General features: G+C 39.2%; 1 protein-coding gene across 1 annotated transcript in view; it reads left to right on the plus strand.

The window, feature by feature from the left end:
* Window positions 1-16,759, plus strand: part of polr3b (polymerase (RNA) III (DNA directed) polypeptide B) — a 29,656-nt gene extending 12,897 nt beyond the window's left edge. Inside the window, exons 15-28 of the mRNA XM_084734240.1 lie at window positions 395-557; window positions 2,717-2,870; window positions 3,092-3,166; window positions 3,301-3,399; window positions 3,498-3,625; window positions 5,491-5,700; window positions 5,871-6,029; window positions 8,024-8,141; window positions 8,286-8,428; window positions 11,689-11,792; window positions 13,460-13,626; window positions 14,748-14,861; window positions 15,132-15,305; window positions 16,406-16,759. Of these exons, the coding sequence (XP_084590366.1) occupies window positions 395-557; window positions 2,717-2,870; window positions 3,092-3,166; window positions 3,301-3,399; window positions 3,498-3,625; window positions 5,491-5,700; window positions 5,871-6,029; window positions 8,024-8,141; window positions 8,286-8,428; window positions 11,689-11,792; window positions 13,460-13,626; window positions 14,748-14,861; window positions 15,132-15,305; window positions 16,406-16,535 (1,938 nt within the window). The 3' untranslated portion in view covers window positions 16,536-16,759. The remainder of the gene's footprint in view (window positions 1-394; window positions 558-2,716; window positions 2,871-3,091; window positions 3,167-3,300; window positions 3,400-3,497; window positions 3,626-5,490; window positions 5,701-5,870; window positions 6,030-8,023; window positions 8,142-8,285; window positions 8,429-11,688; window positions 11,793-13,459; window positions 13,627-14,747; window positions 14,862-15,131; window positions 15,306-16,405) is intronic.
* The last annotated feature ends 3,862 nt before the right edge of the window (window positions 16,760-20,621 follow it).

The following is a 20,621-nucleotide window of genomic DNA, read 5'->3' on the forward strand; positions in this document are numbered from 1 at the left end:
CTCATATTTGTTAAGTCATTTTACATTTTTGTATGATAAATAACTTGAATTATTAACTGATTATCAGAATTTTTGCAAGTTTTTTTTTTTTGATCAACTAATCAATTCATTTTTCAGCCCTATTAGGCATTAAGGGCAAGGACATGATTAATATATTCATTTTTGATCCTCACTTTGACCATGCATCCAATACATTTATCAGATTTGGAGTTGTGTGCACTGCTAATTTTTATCTAAATGTCACAACATGCCCATTAAATATTGTCCTGGATTGGTGTGAAGTGTTTTTCATAAAGACCTGTCATGCTGTATGCTTATGTCATGGGTAAATACAAAGAAACAGCCTTTTACAATATCTGCACACAGTTAATTATGTCATTGTTTTGGTTTGTAGGCGTGCGGTTTGGTGAAGAACTTGGCTCTTATGACCCACATCACCACCGACATGGAAGACGGTCCGATCATCAAACTGGCCTTCAACCTGGGCGTGGAAGACGTCAACCTGCTGTGCGGCGAGGAGCTCTCCTACCCGAGTGTCTTCCTCGTCTTCCTCAATGGTAAAACTCCTCCGCAGCAGTCGAGCCTAATAAATAAATAAACACGGGGAATTAACACTGGATGCTGCTGTTGCTTTAGATCACTTGAAAAGAAAGTCTAATCCTCCCTGTTTTGAATGCATTGCTTATGAACATGAAGGGAAAATATTCTGTTTAGTTTACAGAAGGCAATTTTGTATTTTGCAGGGAGGCTGATAAGTCATTAATTTCATGGCAGCAGTAGGTATTATTCTTGAGTCAGAACTTGGCCCCTTAATTACTGTATATGTTTGTCTCGCCACTGATAACTGTCAAATTATATTAGCTGCCATACCATTTAATTAGTTGGTAGCAGCAGGTGTCAAAGCCCTTCAGAGTGTGTTCGCTGCAAATGTGCCCTCACACAGAGGCAGAGCACAGTGTCTCCTCTGTTCTCAAGTCGTTTGTCTGTCAGACTTGATATGAACAAACCCCTGCAGGCAGTTTGAGCTCCGCTTTCACCAGTCATGGATGTTCAGAGTACACTACTGTATACGCATGCTGTTCCTCTTTTTCTTTCCTTTTAAAGTTTGTGGATGTGAGTCTTTGAGTCACACTTTAACCCAAAAGTAGAATCTGCTCAGTGTTTGCTCCTCTCATAGTAACTTCAATTATGTGCTATAACATTTTGATCAATCATGGATTTTTCTTTAGACTACAGCTGAGGCAAGTAGACCGATTGACAGAAAATAAATTAGCTGCGTTTTTTATTGCCAATAAATCATGTCTCCCAAGAAAAAATGGCAAACATTTCCATGTTCCTGCTTCTGAAATATCAAAATTTACTATCATATAAAACACAGAAAAAGCAGCAAACACAGACTGTTGGTCATAATTTGAAGACGTCACACTGGGATCTAATAAATTGTGTTAAGAAAGTAATTGACAGATTAATTGATTAAGACGAATCAGTAGTTGCAACCTAACTGAATGGGAAACAAATGCAGAAAAAAATACATCTTACAGTTCATACACAAAATTAATAAATTACATACATGTTTGTTCACTCTCAAAGATGTGGCTAATTAGTCACACTAACTAATTACTGAAATCAATGACAATATTCTTAAAGTGGAAGTAGACAAATTTGATCTCTACCCCACACCTGTACCCTTCTACACAACACCAAATCACTTTCTCAGAGCCTAGCTTTGTTGAGAAATGATCAACACCACTTTGGAAATAAGAGAGAAGAAAGAAGCATATTAACAACATAGTAATGTTTTTTTTTTTTTATTGCTTAACTCAAACAAGTAACTACAGCAGGTGTTGGCATATGGGTAGCGAGGGGGGAGTAATGTTAGAAGAAAACAGAGAAAAAAGACATGCATTTGTTCATTAATTTAGTTTATAATGGAGAAGTCATTTCCCCAGGAAAAATCAGGACCGGTGACACAAATTTGTTTAGTAAAAGCAAGTTCTGGGTATCACTGAAAACAAGACACCAGTTCCCTTAAAGTGATACCAATACCAGAGTACACTGAATTGCCAACTCCATCAAATACACTGCAATTGACACTATAGCCAGTATGGGTTTTAGCTGCTGTAGTAGCCCATCAGTCGCACTTTGCATTAACTCAAAGAACACCTGCAGTGATTGGCTGTGGAAACATAACAAAAACATAGAATTAGTTTTCTAGATCTGGGTGCAAAAAGGATCAAATGCAGGTATCATTTGAGTGAAGGAGTTGCAATATTGTTCGGTTCTGGGTTAATTCAGCTGATACCTTAAGGAATCAAGTACTGAAACCCAAGAGAAAGTGAGGCCAATCAAAGCATCGATGTTGACATTGTTTCATAGCTGTTACACTGTGCAATCAACATTTACATCATAATGATAAGATAAAGCAAAAATGTTCACTTTAACAAACAGAATCAGTAGCCAGACACATTCATCTTCTCATCTAACTCCTGATAAGAAAGCAAATCTCCCAAAGTGTCCCTTTATCCTTTTAAAGACAGTTACTCCTGTACAGGACCGACTGAGTCACTCAGAGGTTGCAGGACAAAATATTTCTTCATGTAAGACCATTAGGTATTGAGAGGTGATGTTGGATAACAGCACTTGCGTGTTTCTGTAGTTATTTAAATGTCAAATATGTGCAGTGTCTATCTCTGATCATCTGTATCTTGGTCAACAGGTAATATTCTTGGTGTGATTCGAGATCATCATAAGCTGGTCAACACCTTCAGACTGATGCGCAGGGCAGGTTTTATCAACGAGTTTGTGTCTATCTCCACCAACTTGACCGACCGCTGTGTCTACATCTCTTCTGATGGAGGTCGTCTGTGCAGGTGGGCTGCAGGAACTTTACACAAGGCATTAAAAATAAATGCCTTAGGACACATTTTGTTATCGTTAAGATCGTTCATTGTAAGCTACTTTTTTCAGATTTTCTCATGCAGGAAATTTGAATTCTGTCCTGAAACAATTGTTCCGATACTTTTTAATAAAAGGAAAAAATGACTCATTAGTACTTTGTTCTGTTTTGGTCTATGTCGTTGTTCTTCACCAGGCCGTACATCATTGTGAAGAAAGGACAGCCGATGGTGAAAAACAAACACATTGAAGCTCTGTCACAGGGGTACAGGTGAGGCTGGGAGTTAGGAGAACCACTTGTTGGAGGAGATTTTAAAAGCATATTTTTTTGCAGATAATCTTTTTATATTAAGGAGCTGATTGTCAGGATTTAGTTTTTTGTCTAACTTTTCATCTTGACTCCAGAAACTTTGAAGACTTTCTGCACGAGGGCTTGGTGGAGTACCTGGATGTCAATGAGGAGAATGACTGTCAGATCGCTCTTTATGAACACATGATTAACAAGTGAGTGACACATGGTTCGCTTGACGTATTTAGGAAATTTAAAAAAAAACATTCTGATCTCTTTATGTCATCCTCAATGCTCTTTCTTTTTTTTGTAGAGACACAACACACTTGGAGATCGAGCCTTTCACGCTGCTTGGGGTGTGTGCTGGCCTCATTCCCTACCCCCACCACAACCAGTCACCCAGGAACACATACCAGTGCGCTATGGGCAAGCAGGCAATGGGTAAGACTCAGCTGAGCAGGTAGCTTCAGTCAGCTGGCAAGTCATTAAACTGTGAAGATCTCAAATCCTTCCTCAAACACACAGCTGCAGTGTGCAGGCATACACACAAATACAGATACTGACAGTAATTTAATCTGCATCCACACTATTCTTAAGCCCCCTAAATCTGCTGGTTCAGAGTTTAGAGTTGTATTTGCACAAGTTAAAATCATACAAAAGGACATTAGAATAACAAACACTATAGATACAAGCAGCCCGCTGGTTCGTCTCCCCCAAAACTCTGCTCCTGCTCTACTTCTTGTCAGAATACATTTGTATGTGTGATTGAGTGTTTTTCTTATGTGTGTGTCAGTGTGTGTATGCGCATGGACATCAAACATGGGGCGCTTGCGTAGGTTCTCTATTGTGCTGTGTGTGTGCGGAGGCCCTTTCCCTGCCAGTCACCCAGAGTGTCATTAGCAATTCATTGTGTCTGCTCTGGCTGTGCTCAGAGGGTCAGTGTGCTCAGCTGCGAAAGACCACAGAGTGCGCACCCGCAGCTCCTTGGTAACCAAAACTTCCCCAAACGGCCCTGCTAACATTCGTAAGAGCCACGGTCACCCCCACCCCACCGCTTTACCTCCGTCCGTCCCTTCCTCCCCTCCCCCCATTATTACAAAAACACAGACTGGAACTATATTTGGCCCAATATCCTCTGCCTTGTCTGTTTTGTGTGGACAGCCCTATACATGTGCAAATCTGGTTGTGTGGCTCGGGCCTATTATCACAGACTCTGTGCTTGTAGCCTGATTGTGAAGTAATAGCATCTGACAAATGTCAAGGCTTCCAGGGAGGCCGGGCTTTATGCCATAATTCTCTCCGTATCTCCGATCCGCTCCTCGGAGATTGTGCTAACCAGGCCGGCCCCAACACGTTTAACACCTATAATCTGTACAGACACTGGAATTTAAAGGGATAGTATGGATTATTTGATGCAGGGTTGTGTGAGGTAATTACTGGTATTAAGTATATTAACTACAGTAGATGACCGTGAGTACCAGCACAGGAGCTAAGCATTGAACTTCTGTGGACAGGGTCAGCAATCAAAGATACTTTAGCCACTTAAAAAGGTCAACTTAAAAAAAAAAAAAATCAGTTTCAGTGTATGCTATATTTAGAATGTGTTCACTGCTTTATTGGAAAACCACCGTTATAGAAGCCAATTATCTCACTCTCCCAACCAACCAAATTCCATAGGCAGAATCTGTAATTTTTTTACCTTGCAGAACATAGGAGTTGCTGGTCTGCCGCTGCATCGATTGTTTAGTTTGTTTCTGTTATTGTGCGAATTTGGTGACTCTGAACTATCCTTTTAAAATACCAAAGTCACACAAAAACACAAACAACCTAACAGATTGACATGGCGGTAGATCAGCAACTCCTGTATTGTACAAGGTACAATGCACTATGGAGTTTGGGGAGAGCAATATTTGGCTTCTACAACAGCAGTTTCCTGTCAGAAAAAGCGATCTGACATTAAAGTAAAGCAGTGAAAATATTCTAAATACACTTAAACTGATACATTTCTTTAGGTAGACATTTTTAAGAGGTTTAACTACCTTTTGTTGATAACTCTGTCCGCAGCAGTTCATTGCTTAGCTTCCATGCTGGCACTCCTCTCTACTTCTCCAAACTGGGAATGTGCAGACCACTGTCTACCATAGAAATACACTGAATATGGATATAAGTACCTAATACAGCCAAGTAATACACATATACAGTACACATTAACAAGATGGATCCATACCAAAGAGTTAGTTACAGATTTTTTTTTTTTCGCGTTTTGCAGAAGCCATTCATGTACTCTCCATGTCGCCTCTCTCCAGGTACAATTGGCTACAACCAGAGGAATCGTATTGACACCCTGATGTACCTGCTGGCGTATCCTCAGAGGCCGATGGTCAAAACAAAAACCATCGAGTTGATCGACTTTGAGAAGCTGCCTGCTGGTCAGAACGCCACGGTGGCTGTGATGAGCTACAGTGGCTACGACATTGAGGACGCTCTGGTCCTCAACAAAGCCTCACTCGACAGAGGTGAGAGGTGACGGCGACAGTGTTGCCAGTCTTATGGGATTTTAACATTTTGATCAAAATTTTAAATAGGATTTTATGTAAAAAAGGCCTCTATTACAACATATTTATGTATCAACAATCTGCTGAGGTAGCTGACAGTTAAAAAACCTACTCTCTTTGTTTTCCCACAGGATTTGGCCGGTGCCTCGTTTATAAAAACGCCAAATGCACACTGCGGCGTTACACCAACCAGACCTTTGACAAGGTGATGGGACCCATGCTGGATGCTGCCACACGAAAACCCATCTGGAGGCACAGCATCCTGGACGCTGACGGCATCTGCTCCCCCGGTGAGTAACAGCAGGACAGGAAGAGACCCAGCATGCTTTGCTGCTGCTTACCTGAAACAGCTCAATCAGTGTGAATGACTTCATCATTAATAATACCACAGGATTCATCTATAACATACATTGATTTGAGGGATAATTTGATGTGCAGTGTTTTAAGGTTGTTTAATTTGCTGGTATTCAACTCCGCACTGCTTGGGTTGTAGGAAAGAAAGGTTCAATTTGAAACAAAGTCAGAGTAGTAAGATTTCTTAAAATTCAGTTATGGTTTTATTGGTTAATTCTGTATAAGCCTGCTTGTAGAGAATTACTGCAGATCACAATTAAAGGTTCAGTGTATCACAGAAAAAGAAAGGAGCCTCAAGTCTAGATTTATTGGGTCCTTTAAAATCTCTGTCTTGCTCTGACTGATGACAATACAACAGTAACATAGTATCCAGCTTTCTTTATTACAGCTTCATTTTGTGTTGGCATAAACACAGACCACAACTCAATGAAGGCCAGTATTCACCACGCACTGAGTTATTTAGCACACTTAATGTTCTTCTATATATATAATTCTTTTAAAGGCTCTTCACCAGATACTGACGGCATCCGAAATGATTTAAAAATAGACGTGAATTCGTCAGTTAAAGCTATAAGGAATTTTCACATTTTGTTGTTTTAGAGACCCCAGTGGACAAAGGGGGTAGTATTTCCATTGTAATAACCACAAAATATCACATTAAAATTAAATAAGATAAATAAATAGATAAATAAAAATCTCCTCCTTCCTCCTTTGAACTGTTGAATGTTTGGCTCACCATAACTTTGCCTGGGGAATGCAAACACACGCTTGTTTCATCTGATTTCATGGAGAATCTGATTTGATGGCAGGCATTAAGAATCATATAGAAATAGTCGGTCTTCTCACAGATGATCTTGTTAACTTATGTGGGTCATATAGACTCATCAGTATTAAACTGATACTGTTTCATAAGAAGTTAAAAACTGGCATTAAGTTAGATAAGTGGGGCTCCAGGGGAGTCTGTAGAAGAATTTTGGTGGTCTCTTGCAAATACTAATGCCCCTGTTAGGACTCATCCTAATTGTGTATTTTAAGTTTGCCAATGAGCAGTAAGCAGGTACAACTTAAAAAACTGAACATTCACACACACACACTAACAAAGCAGGAGAAAATGACTCAATGACAGGATAACCAAAAATGTAAACGGCTAATAAAAACAAATCCTCACTCTTTATTCTGCAGGACAAAACGTCTCAGCTGAGCACGAGCACACACACATTCATATAGTCAGGGTTGGGATGGTTACTTAAAAAATATTTTCCTATGTAATTACTAGTCATCTGTGGAAAATTGTAACAAGTAACTTAATCCAAGTATCACAATATTAAATTAATATGGCTTGATTACTTTCCGTTACTTTTGTATTACCTCTACTGTTAGCATTTTGTCTGTGTAGCGCACATTAGTAGTTGGTCTTACCAGTAAATTTTTCAGTAAATTAGATGTTAAGATAATGAGAGATAATGGTGAATTTTTCACTCAGTGAAAGCATTTTTTCAAGAGATAATGATTTGGCAACTGTCAGATTAGCTGGTTTAGTGAGACTTGTGAAGTGTTGTAATGTATGCGCACTGCACATGATAGATGTCATTCTTTATTCTCAATGTACACATTGTTTTTGTTTTCATTGCTATAGGAGATGAATAAACAGGCTACAAAGAATTCAAATATTTTATTGACAGATAATACAGAGATAGCCGTGCATCCAGGTGTGTGTTTTGAACAAAATAATCATGTCAAACTCAAAAATACTGGCCTGGAGATGAAGGGAGAGGCCATCTTTCTGTTCATATCTGTTCTGCTTGTTATTCAGAACTGCATCCAGATTTTACAAAATTATTCAGCTTGGACAACTCCCTCTGCAAAGGAAGACCGAATAAGTGTCACTTCACATGCAGGGCGTCCTAACACTCTTGTGTGCGTGGTACAGGTGAGAGAGTGGAAAACAAGCAGGTGTTGGTGAACAAGTCCATGCCAACAGTCACCCAGACACCACTGGAGGGCAGTACCCAGCCAGGCCAGCCCCAGTACAGAGACGTGCCCATCAGGTGAGAGCTCCCAACACCACCACACCCACCCCGACATGTCCACTGTCATCTCACTGCTGAGCCACCTGTTCAGCTCCTGTATGTAGACCATCTTACAAATCCTGTTGTAAAGAAAATCAGAATGACTATTTTCTCTTTTTGCAGCTATAAGGGCTCAACGGACTCATACATCGAAAAGGTCATGATCTCATCCAACGCTGAGGATGCTTTCCTCATCAAGATCCTCCTGAGGCAGACCAGGAGACCAGAGATAGGAGACAAGTTCAGCAGTCGGCATGGACAGAAAGGTGCCAGCCTCAGCACTGTCACACTAGCATGTTCAAACCTAAATGTGCACAACACAGAGGATTGCCTGTCGTGAACGATTGTAAATGACTGGGGAAAAAAAAGAAAAACTTTGGTCGTCTCTGTGCTGCAGCATTTGTTGAGTCAAGTCCCAGTGGCTGCTGCTCTGTCACTGCCCCCCTGTCCTCATCTTTCAAGAGCTCTTTTCAATTAATTGGCTCTTTGTCCTGTGCCAGACTATGCAAATTTATTACACCCCAGCAGTATTCTGCTGCTACTGGGGAAAAAGTGTTTACAACCTCCATTGTTTCGCAGCACCTCCCCTATAGAGGGCTTGTATGATGTTTTAATCAAAAAGCTAACTGGCGCCATGCATAATTTACTCTCCTCATTAACGCTGTGGCCGCTGGGCGGTCAGCTCAGGATGGGACAATGTCTTCTGTCTCGGATTGTGACGAAGAGAGAGGGGTCGCTGGGGGGTTAGCTTGAAGAGATCTGGATGGAAAGTCCCAGATGTGCAGCTGATGGACGCAAGGTTTTTAATCAGAGCTCTTTGAAGTCATGTTGAGGTGTTTACTGCTACTTAAAAGGAAAAGTTCACCCGAAAATCAAAAAATGCATGTTTTCCTCTGGCCTGTAGTGCTGTTTTCCATCTAGATTGTTCTGGGGTGAGTTGACAAGTTTTGGAGATATCTGCTGTAGAGTTCTCTGCTTCTTTTAAATACAATGAGATGAAATGGCACTGGGCTTGTGTTTGTTCCAAGCACAAAAAAAGTTTATTTCAAGTAGGAAGAAAATAGGTCCAATTCATTCTACCATAGAAAGAAAGAAGTTCCAATGGATTCTACCTTAGAGAGAAAGTACTTCTAGTAGATCTTACTGTAAAAAGAAAATACTTCTTGTAGATTCTTCTGTAGACAGAAAGAAAACTTTGCGCACCACAGCTGAGTGTTTCAGTAGACTGTGAGTAGTAGAGTGCGCCGATATCTGCAAAACTCAGGTAGCTCACACAAAAACGATCTAGACGGACAAACAGGTAAGAGGAAAAGTATGTATGTATGGTCGTGGTTCTGTCCCTTTAAGAAATGCTCATAAAGCCTGTAATGTTTTTGAATGTACGAATAATCCCAGTTTCTTATTTTACACTAATTTTAATTTGTTTTAATTTTAAGTTTAATTTGTTTCAATCTTTTATTTTTATAAGTGAATTTGGCTGCAGTGATAGATCCCCCAGCTACTCATGACTAGTCTCATAAGTCCTGGTCAGCAGAGCAGAATAAGTTAATTATTTACCGGTCACACACACACACACACACACACACACAGCTGTGGAGGTGGGAGGAGGTGGAGGGGTTGTCAGTAGTAGGGGCCTATTGTGTGAGCCGCCAGCATGGAGCTGTATGAGCTGTGATGGAGGGCTCTGGACCCTTGCTGTTGTCTTGCCTTTCTCTGCTGATTTCATGCCTCTTTTATCATTCACTTTCACACAAAACAAACAACACCGAGGATGTCTGCTATGGGAACTAGTGTCTCTCTCTCTGTTTCTGAATCTTTCTGTTCAGCTTCTCCATTTTCTACTCTCTTTCCTCTTCCTCTCTTTCATCTTACTTTTACCCCGATATTCAAGCTTTTTTTTTTTTTTTTTTATTACTGCCTTTTCTTTCTTCTTATTTTCCCCTTTTACCTTTTCTTCTGGCCCTTGCCTTTTCTCTTTTCTTTTCACTTTCTTCCTGCTGTTGGATGACTTTCCAGTAAATCGCTGCACTTGTTCCCAGTCAACATCCTGTTACTACATCCTGTAAGGCATCAACAAGTCCGCTGTGCCGCAGACCGGTCGGCTAATAGTGAATTTTTCCCACGTGCACGGATTCAATTTCTCCTCTCCAGTTGATCCCCCTCCACTTCCTCTGAGTTGAACTGAAAGTCATGGATGTGTAATCCCGGTCTCCCTGTCAAGCTAAGCACCTTTCTCCACTTCCTGCTCTCCTTCTTCTCTCCTCTTTCTCTTTTTTTCATTTGCAAATGGGTCTACAATCTGTTTACCCTGGCCAGGGAAGAGTGCTTCGGCCCCTCGGCAAACATTTGCACTCACACTTAAACTCCTGGCTACCGGGGCGCTCGTCCCCCCACATCATGTGAATCAAAAGATGACCCTGTCTGTCCACATGAGTATGGAAATGTCATGCTCTGCCAAGGTCCACACCAAACCTCCTAGTAGCAGCAATACACATACCAAAAAGTTTTACTAGAAGTTTGCTAATGTCAGAAGTAAGGTTGCCAATCAGTTGATTTCAAGCAAAAATTTCAAACATTTGCTTGCTCAAGCTTTTTGCTACTTTTTATTGTCATTTATGTGACTAAATGAAGAGTTTTGAACTGTTGGTTGGGGAAAAGAAGCAATAAGATGCCACTTGGGGATTTGAGAAATTGTGATGAGCATTTTTCCAATTTTTTGACATTTTATAGGCTTAAAAAAATATTTGCAAAAATAATTGACAGATTAATTGATAATGAAAATAATCATTGAAGTTGCTGCCCTACAATAAAAAATATTATCTCAGTGCTCATTCAAGACCTCAGTTCAGTCTTTATTGTCCTGCCAGAAATTAGCTTGCAGTAGGAAAACTAGGCAGAATTCAGTGACTTTTGCTGTAACAGCACTGTGTGCAGGTTGTTAACTTAAAAAAAGGAGAAAAAAAATCCTATCCTAAGGCCTAAAGTGACTTCTAAAGTGAATTCTCCAACTATTAAGAATATGTGGCCTCTACACCGAATTTGCAAAAAAAGTTAACTAAAATGTACAACTTTGCTCTTTTTCTTTAAATTTTAGCGCTGGCCAAAAATGGCTCTTTTGAGAGTAAAGGTTGCAGACCCCTGGCCTTGGACTTGTTTTTCCCCTTTTTCCATGGAATCGAAAGAGGTGTCGAGTTTTTTTTTTGACAGCCTGTTGTATCGAAGGTTAAAATTAGTCAGAACTGTGTGGTCCATTAGGTTAGTGGAAAAAGAAGAACTGCAAATAATTATTCTCTGTACTTTGATCACTTGTTTTCAGTTAGTGTGTAAAATGTAATTGTTGTAGCTTCAGACCGATTACTTAATTAGCTAATTTTTGCAACATTAATTGAAGATAAATCACATAAAAGTGCTTGTTGTGCTTGTTCTGCAGTTTGTCTTAAAGTAGTCATCCTCCTGTGTGTACTGGTGTTTGCATTGACTTTAATATGTCTTTTTTTCTGTGTTTGTGTGTATGTCTTCGTATCAGGTGTTTGTGGCCTTATTGTTCCGCAGGAGGACATGCCGTTCTGTGACACGGGCATCTGTCCAGATATTATCATGAACCCTCACGGATATCCCTCCAGAATGACGGTACGACTCCTCACTACTGCAGAAGAACATATGTTATAGGGCTGAAAGTCATTTTCATTGTTTTGTATATGAAATGTCAGGGTCCGTACAAAATCTTGAAAGTTTGGAAAATTTTAACATTTGTGTTTTCAAGGTTCGGAATGTGCTTGATTTTGAATATACTCACTAAAAATGCTTAATTTTCACATAATCTGGTGTTTCATTTTACACAGGTGCTCATATAAAGCAAAAATGTTTTAATATTGGAAATCAATCAATCCCTTCATCATGTGTCGTTCATAGCAAGAGAAGTCCTCTATTGATCCTTTACTCTGGAAATATTAATAATAACATTAAATAATCATGATCAAAACAGCTGGTAACATAAATAAAGTGACGTCATACATTGCTGTAAGTATATTCTGTGAATTTTATTTTTTGAATTTGCTTTTACAGTAACACCTTGGCTGTGAAATCTTTGATTTTGGTAGCTTGAAAGTGCTCGAAAAGTGCTTAAATGTTTCTCTTGAAACGCTGTACAAACCCTGAAAACAGCCCAGGCTTTTATATTCAAGTTGGGGCTGCAAATAATTTTATTTTTATTGTTTATTAATTAAATAATTGTTTGATGCATTTTGTCTGTAATAGTCAAAAATGCCTGTTATGCTTCCCCACAGCCCAAGATGACATCTTCAGTTGTCTTGTTTTGTCTGATCAACAGTTCAAGATCCAAAGAAATTCAGTAAATTCAGAAATTCATTAAAAAAAAAGTAACTCAGATGCTTAATTGATTATCAAAATAGTTGCCACATAATTTTCTGGCAGTTAATAAATTCATTGGCTACTCATTCAGCTCTAATATTCTGTGTGAAATTTGTCAGGTAAATCTAATCGACTTTTGTTTTGGTGAAAATTTGACACCTAATCTAAAACCTGTATACAGTTGGTTGTTGTTAGTGGTTTTTGGCTGGGACTTCGGTCTGAATCACCTCTGTCTCTGTGTTGACCGTCGCTCTTCATAAGTTTGTGTCAGCTCTCCTGAAACAAAACCCTCATTATCCCCGCTCCTCTCCTCTCTGGGTTATCATTGGCTTCCAGAGCACACGTCCATTGATGCCGCTAAGCAGCAATCTTACTGTTCACAAACAGATATTTGTTGCTGCGGAGACGGCTGCCAGCGAAGACGCCGCTTGTAGCAGTGTGTGTGGAAGTTTTATCAAACATGCACAGTACATCTGAACTGTAGGATGGTGCTGAATGTGAATGACATGAAGCTTTGGCCCCGTTTCTGCTGGCTTTTTGTGCCGTACACTGTAAAAAAAAAAAAACAGAGTGATCTTTACTGCTGAAGTTGTCAGTGCCAGTGTGTTTGCTCGCTGTGGTTGTCATGGAAAAGACTCAGAAATGTTTGGCTCGGGAGGATGTTTCTGTGGCCTGAGAGTAAAATGAGAGTAGGTGTTTCCTTTTATGTGGTGGGGTCAGGGGTCCCCTGGGTGCGACCTCAGTGGAATTGTTGAAATCAGTCATCCTTAGACTGTTGGTCCCACCCCGATGGGTACATGTGTAATCTAATCTCACCCACAATATCAACATTTGGTGTCAGGAGAGAGTGTAAACCACTAAAGAATTATGATAATGAACAGAACCATTGTTTCTTTTCTTTTAAAGAGTTTTTCTGATTCTGTCAGGTGGGAAAGTTGATTGAGCTGCTGGCTGGGAAGGCGGGAGTCCTGGACGGACGGTTTCACTACGGTACAGCCTTCGGAGGCAGCAAGGTGAAGGATGTGTGTGAGGATCTCATCCGTTATGGATACAACTACCAGGGAAAAGACTACGTCACCTCAGGAATCACTGGGTAATAAAGAGATCACGTCTTATCCCACTAAGCACACCTCACATTTTTACCATTTTACAAAGCACTTCATTATAAGAGGTTTTCTTGTTGGCTGTTTTCAGACAGTTTTATTTCTTTGCACAAGAAAAACAGGTTGTGAGAAACATAATTGTTACAGTCCTTTATCAATTCACACAAGCTAGTTTTATTTCTACACAATGTCCACATTTAAGGAATAGTTATATACTTACAGTGTATTACCTACAGTAGATGGCGGTCAACACAAGTACCAGCATGGAGGCAAAGCAGTGTTCTGCTGCGGACAGTCAGCAACAGAACATATTTTAGCCACCTCATAAAATCTATATCAGTTTAAGATGATGCTAAATTTATAATAATTTCACTACTTTGCTGCGAGACAGTCTTTTCTGACAGGAAACTGCTATTAAATAAGCAAAATATCTCTCTCTCCAAACCAACTAGCCTCCGTAGGCAAAATCAGTAATTTTACCTTGCAGAACATGGGAGGTGCTGGTCTGTCGCTGCTTCGATCAGCTGGTTTGTTTGTGTTGTGTGTAACTTCAGTGTTTAGAAAGGTTAGTTTGTATTCTCTGAAATCACACAATAACTAAAACAAAGGCAGTGGTAGACCTGCAACCCCTGTGTTCTGTGAGTTACTGATTTTGTCAAAGGAGTCTGATTGAGTGAAAGAGAGCGATACTTGGCTCATAGAACAGCGGTTTGCCATGACAGCAAGGTTAAAAATATTGTCAATATAGCACACCCTAAACTGATAATGATGTTTTTTTAAGGTGACTAAAATGTTTTGCGAACCCTGTTGCTTAGCTTCAATGTTGGTACTCCTGAATGCAGCAATGGCCTCATGATGTTTTCAGCATCAAGTGTTTTGAAAGCACCCCTGCTCTCTCCTGCATTACCACATGACCGTAATGCAACTTTAAGTTGGCATTATCAGCATGAGATGATGAAATCAAATTGTTTGACCAGCAGTTAAAAAACTTCTTAAATGTACAAGTGACATATGTTTATGTTATTAAATTATATTCTACAGTTTTTTGTATTTTGTTGTTGTCTAGATCTTTGATGCACATCTATGTTTTCTATATCTGTATTTTCCTCAGGGAGCCTCTGGAAGCTTATATCTACTTTGGACCAGTGTATTATCAGAAACTGAAGCACATGGTCCTCGACAAAATGCATGCCAGAGCCCGCGGCCCCAGAGCTGTTCTCACCAGGTAAAATCAATAGTCTTATTGAACGGTAATTATATAGAAATATAAAAAAAAAATAGTGTTGCTCTCTTATATCAGTGTCTCTGATGACATTATTCTGCTTATGATTTTTTCTGATGACCTCTCTGCAGTTTGTGCCTCAAATGTTATAATTTGTAACTTTGCATCAGTGATTGCATTTGAGAAACAGTCTATGTTTTTGTAAAAAAAAAAAGAAAAGAAAAGAAAGAAAGGTCAAGTAACAAACCAATGTCGTCTGTCTCCCGCCACCAGGCAGCCGACAGAGGGTCGTTCCAGAGACGGAGGTCTGCGTCTGGGAGAGATGGAACGCGACTGTCTGATCGGCTATGGAGCGAGTATGTTACTGCTGGAGCGTCTCATGATCTCCAGTGATGCCTTTGAGGTGGACGTGTGTGGACAGTGCGGCCTGCTGGGATACTCTGGGTGGTAAGTTGAACACTGCTGTCAACAGTTGTTCTGGTTTTGCCGGAGACCAGCGTACAAGCTAACATAACTCTAAGTCCAGTGTGTTAATGAACGAGAAATTTAATGTAGCATTGTCTTTCTCAGGAGAACGTTTGTTAGCAAGATCGGTAATTTGAATATTAACTTTCTTAAAAGATTGACATCTGTATCTTTAGGGTTTATCATTTCTACATCACCTCACAATAACTGACCACAACAACTGACATAAATGTGTAGGAGTTTTGTACAGGAGTCAATAGTTTGTCTCCTGTTACACCACTTTTTACATCCAGTTCAACGACTGCTGGATTTTAAATGAACAAGATACGTTAGTTGGGTGATTAAACTACTTAACGTGTTGTCGTGTGCGAGTGGTCTGCAGCAGACACATAATTCCTCCTGCAGCAGAACAATGTGTCGTGTTTTTACAAGAGCTACAGCAGGTTAGACAGACAAACCATGACATTTTCCTCCATTCTGAAATTCCCAAATCATCCGTTGAACTAAAAGTAAACATTGCATTGTATCACTGTACAAAGATGACTTGCAGTGATTTTCTTTCTGCATGTTCTGCAGACAGGAGGACTATCTTCGATCAAGTTTTCCTCCATACTCGTATAAAAACCAGAATCCAACAACACTTCCTGCTCTGTCTATCTCTGGAGCGCTGTCGCTGCCTTTTCCCATGTTTTTATTGATGAATAACAAACCCACCTTGCTTGCTGCACCTGCTCCACCTGCGTCTGGGAGTCTGTTGTTTTTCAAAGCACAGTAATGAAACATGGTTGTGATGATGGTTAAAATTTAAGATGTTAATATGAACCATCAGAAATTTTACTGTGTTTTACTATCATGAAACCAGTAACTGTTTCATCCCTAATAAGGATAGATCAAATTTTGTGGTTCTGGATTTTTCAGGTGCTCTTCAAGAGCTCTTCTTTATAAAACATGTTTTAGCAGATCTTAGCAGAATAAAAACTGTCTCCTGGATGACACCAGCCAGAACACAGGACACAGAACAAAGCACAGTCATTAATCTCTTGATTTATCTCCAGTCTGATTCTCACTTTTTTACCTTCCAGGTGTCACTACTGTAAGTCTTCGTGCCATGTTTCTTCCCTGCGTATCCCATACGCCTGCAAGTTGCTGTTCCAGGAGCTGCAGTCCATGAACATCATCCCCCGACTCAAACTGTCACGCTACAACGAGTGACCAGGACAGGGACAGAGAGACAGTCTGTGTGAGTGAAAGGTTTAGAGTAAGATAGATAAAAATTTACAAAGTCTGAAGCAGATTAATTTGTAAAAGCAGAGAGAGCAGAAAGAAACAGGCTAAAGCTTTAAAAATGAGACATTTTTTTGTAAAGTTTCTTGTTTATGTTGATACTTTCACTCTTTATATGTGTACATAATAAACACAAAACGATGATTTCGTAATCTGCTGCTGTGTGTGGTACTGTTTGATCACTTTTAACTTAAATATCAAAATAGGTACTTTATAAAAATGCTCCCAAATCTAAATACATTTGATCCAGCATTGATAACAACATGAGGAAACAAATAGCAGCAGTCCTTTGCAGAATATTTGCTTTTGCAAATCTTGGGCTTTATTCTTTATGTTTATGATGAATGATTTTCAAATCAAAACTTTTAGATAAGGTTAAATATTTCTTTTCCTACTTTTCAGACAGCCTCCAGTTTTAAAATCAGAGACCTGAAGCGTTCTTGAGCTACAGGTAACCCATTCCAGTAGTTGTATCTGTATTATTTTTGTCAAGGATATCTTCGTTTTGCAGTGTTCAGGTATCAAATCCAGCCCTGACCTTTGTTGCACGCCCCACCTCTCTCTTCCCCTATCTGTTTCTATACTGTGCTTTACTTAATAAAGACAAAATTCAAAAGTACAAACTCAATGCACAAGTCCATGTCCATGGGGTCTAGTCATTTTTGTAAAGAAATTCAACCTCATAAAACAATCAAAAATCTATCTTGGCAGGGTTCAGTGTTAAAAAAAATGGGGTCAGAAATCTACTTGCTCAGAGTCGATGGAGGTGTGAAGATCAGTGCATCAACATCCCAACAGGACTGAGAATATCATCACCAACAGAATAAAACAAATTTTTTTTTTATGTAGTCATAGCAAATAAAATATAAATCAGCCTCACTAAATATTGAAAACCTAATAATTTCCTGTGTCTGCTGGTCCTGAAAAGTCTGAATTCACCTCTCTGGGAGATCAGGAAGAGATTTAAAGTTCACATATACACTGAAATGCACAACTCATAGTTACAGTCAACAAAGACTGAGAAATAATTTACATTTATCAGAAGTAAAATGTTACAATACAATCAGGCAACAGCACTACAGTACACACCTTTTTCACAGCAGCCACTTTGACACAAAATATAGTAGAGTAAACACCGATTGTACCAATGATACTTATTAAGGTTCAGTTACAGTCGGAACAAACAGAGTTGTCATGCTGCAATTGTATGTTAGCTCAGTAGAAAGGCTCTGCTACACTAAATGGAACAGGACCTTGATTATTATCACTGGTAACACCTGTGTTTACTCAACTATTTCATATCAGTCTGGCTGCTGTGAAAACTGTCTGTTAAAAAAAAAATAAAAGAATAAATATTTTCTGACACATACATGTCAGGACTTAGCAAAAATATATGATCATAATCATTTAGAAAAAAGTGAAATGATTGTGATTCACTGCAATGCTTCACATTGCACTAAAATCTTCATATGTGTAAAACTAAACCTTAATTGCTTCTCCAAATGACAATTATTTCCATTAGTGGTTAATAGAATAATATTTTATTCTTATTTTATTTAATAATATTTTGTATTAAATAATTTTGACAAAAAATATTAAATATAAATTATATATACATACATATATATATATATATGAAGTAAAGAAACCAGGAAATATTCACATATATGAAGCTGGAACTTTCTTCTTAAAAAAAAAATTCTTAAAGCAGTTAATTATTAAAAACTGTAGTTTTATATTACATGTCTTATAGTACATGTCTTATTTTGTGCAACCAGCAGTCCTAAACCCAAAGATATTCATTTCACAGTCATACAAGACGAAGGAAAACTGCAAATATTCACATTTTAGAAGCTTGAACCAGAGCAAGTTGAAATTTCTTCTTAAAACGAGTGTCAAAATTGTTGCCAATTAATGCTCTCAATTGACTAATCAATTAATGGACTAATCATTACAGCTTTCTAGTTTTTTACAGCTCTTGCATAAAATCACCACAATTACATGTATGATTCTTAAGAAAACTGATGAGCAATATTATTGAGTTATCGTTCAGGTCCTGTTATCCAGTCAGGTAAAATTTGGGTTTCCACATGATTCCATTTAAATGTGAGTGCATTAGGAGCTAATTGGCTGCTCATAAAACCATCAAAAAGAGTTTTGTTTGGGGTGATTATTTTTTCTTGTTTTTATTTACGACCTGAGATGAAGGTCAATGATTGAAGTCTTAGTAGATAAAAGTAGACTCATCCGGTGATAATGTTGTGCGACAGCGTATAGAAATATACCCCCTTGTTCATGTCAATAAGCGGAGAAATTTGCTTTATGGTTTCCTCTTTTAAACCGAAGCCTTAATACCACCAACATGTCGTATGTAGCGTAACCATACCCCCCACTCGCACATACACACACAACTCAATTGGGGCCTTTTCAGTGAACAAAAGCAGTACACATCCGTTTGTGCCGGCAGTCTGTGTGAGAATAGGAAGGGTGGAAGAGGCTCTTTTGGTGGCTGCACCTGTCCTATTTTATGAGGCTCTAATAAGCAGATAACAGGATGGAAAAAAGGACGTCCACGGAGGGAGATGCAGACTCCACCTCCTTCTTATTTGACTGAAATTAATTAGATCCTCCTTTGAGGTCACAGCTTTGCACCAGCCACCATTTACGCCTTTGATTATTCTGTCATTAAAGGGTTGTTAGAGTATATTTCGTCTTTAATCTTCTCTTTAACACCAAGAATCTTTGCAGACAAGTCTTAATTTTGATTTATTTATTTTTTTAAAGTCCTTTTGACCTGTCACTCCCTCCAGCAGCTTTTTCAGTTGCAGTTTATTTCACAGTACACTAATAAGACATAACAAGCTGTGCTTTGTATTAAAAACACATAACAGAACTGAACTGTAAACTAAAGTGTATTATTTCCCACTGTTGGACACTTTATTAGACTTTATTAGAGGGTAATTGGGGATGCAAATTAAATTTTGTGCCTACATTTTTACAATAAGTCTGTACAGTCACCAACAACATATTCCTCTACCTCTGTAATTTTGACCTTTACTTGGTTGTTCAGATTATCGTGTTTCTGTTGTGGTACGTCCCACATGACCCTCAAAGCATATTTCTTCTATAATCCTCTCCTCAGCATCAAGCATCTTTTCAGACAAAAAAAAGTCTCTTTGACCTGTCACTCGTTTCAAAACTTTTGGTTGCATATCAGTAAGACATAAGAAGCTGTACTTTGTATTAAATTAGACAAATCCTAGAATAATATGTACTTCATCACCCTCTAAAAAAAGAGTAATAAAGGCCTAACAGTAGGAGATATAGCATTTTAGTTTATAGTACAGTTCTGTTGTAATATGTCTCTAAGTACCCTGTAAGAAAGTCTAATAAGGATTCTAATAATGGCTAATAGAGAACATCAACTTTGTACTAATTTGATACAAAGTATCTAATGAAGAACATCAAATTTGTACTAATTTGATACAAAGTATCAAATTGGCTTGTTACATCTTATTAGTGTAGTGCAAAATAAAGTGTGATCACTTTTTCCTTCCTGTGTGAGTCTGAATGGATACACCACCAAGTATGACCCTGTGATGTTGCTGCCACTCTGTCCCACACGTGCTCCCAGGTGGCTGCACGGTGTGTGTCAGAGAGTAGCAGCACCAGCAGCAGCAGCACCAGCAGCAGCAGCAGCGTTGATGCCCACGCCTGCGCATTGGTGGAGAAAGTCCTCCTTTGCTATCCATGGTGTGGTGAGTAATTCAGCCATAATCCGCCTTTCTCCTCTCCCCTCTTCTTTCCCCTCTCCTCTCCCCCTCTCCTGTGGTTCCATTCATATTCTAATCACAGCTTTCCCTTCTCCAGCTCTCAGGCACTCCATCAGAGCCCTCCCAGCCTCGGGCTTTGCACTTTTACTTCCCCCCCTTTGTGACCGTTCCCTCTTCTCAGAGGCACACCAAAAATAAGGTTGCCACAGCGAAAGAGTGAGCGAAAAAGGGGCTGACAACT

Source organism: Lutjanus erythropterus, chromosome 13, assembly GCF_056507025.1.
Source record: "Lutjanus erythropterus isolate fLutEry1 chromosome 13, fLutEry1.hap2, whole genome shotgun sequence".
NCBI classification, from domain to species: domain Eukaryota; kingdom Metazoa; phylum Chordata; class Actinopteri; order Lutjaniformes; family Lutjanidae; genus Lutjanus; species Lutjanus erythropterus.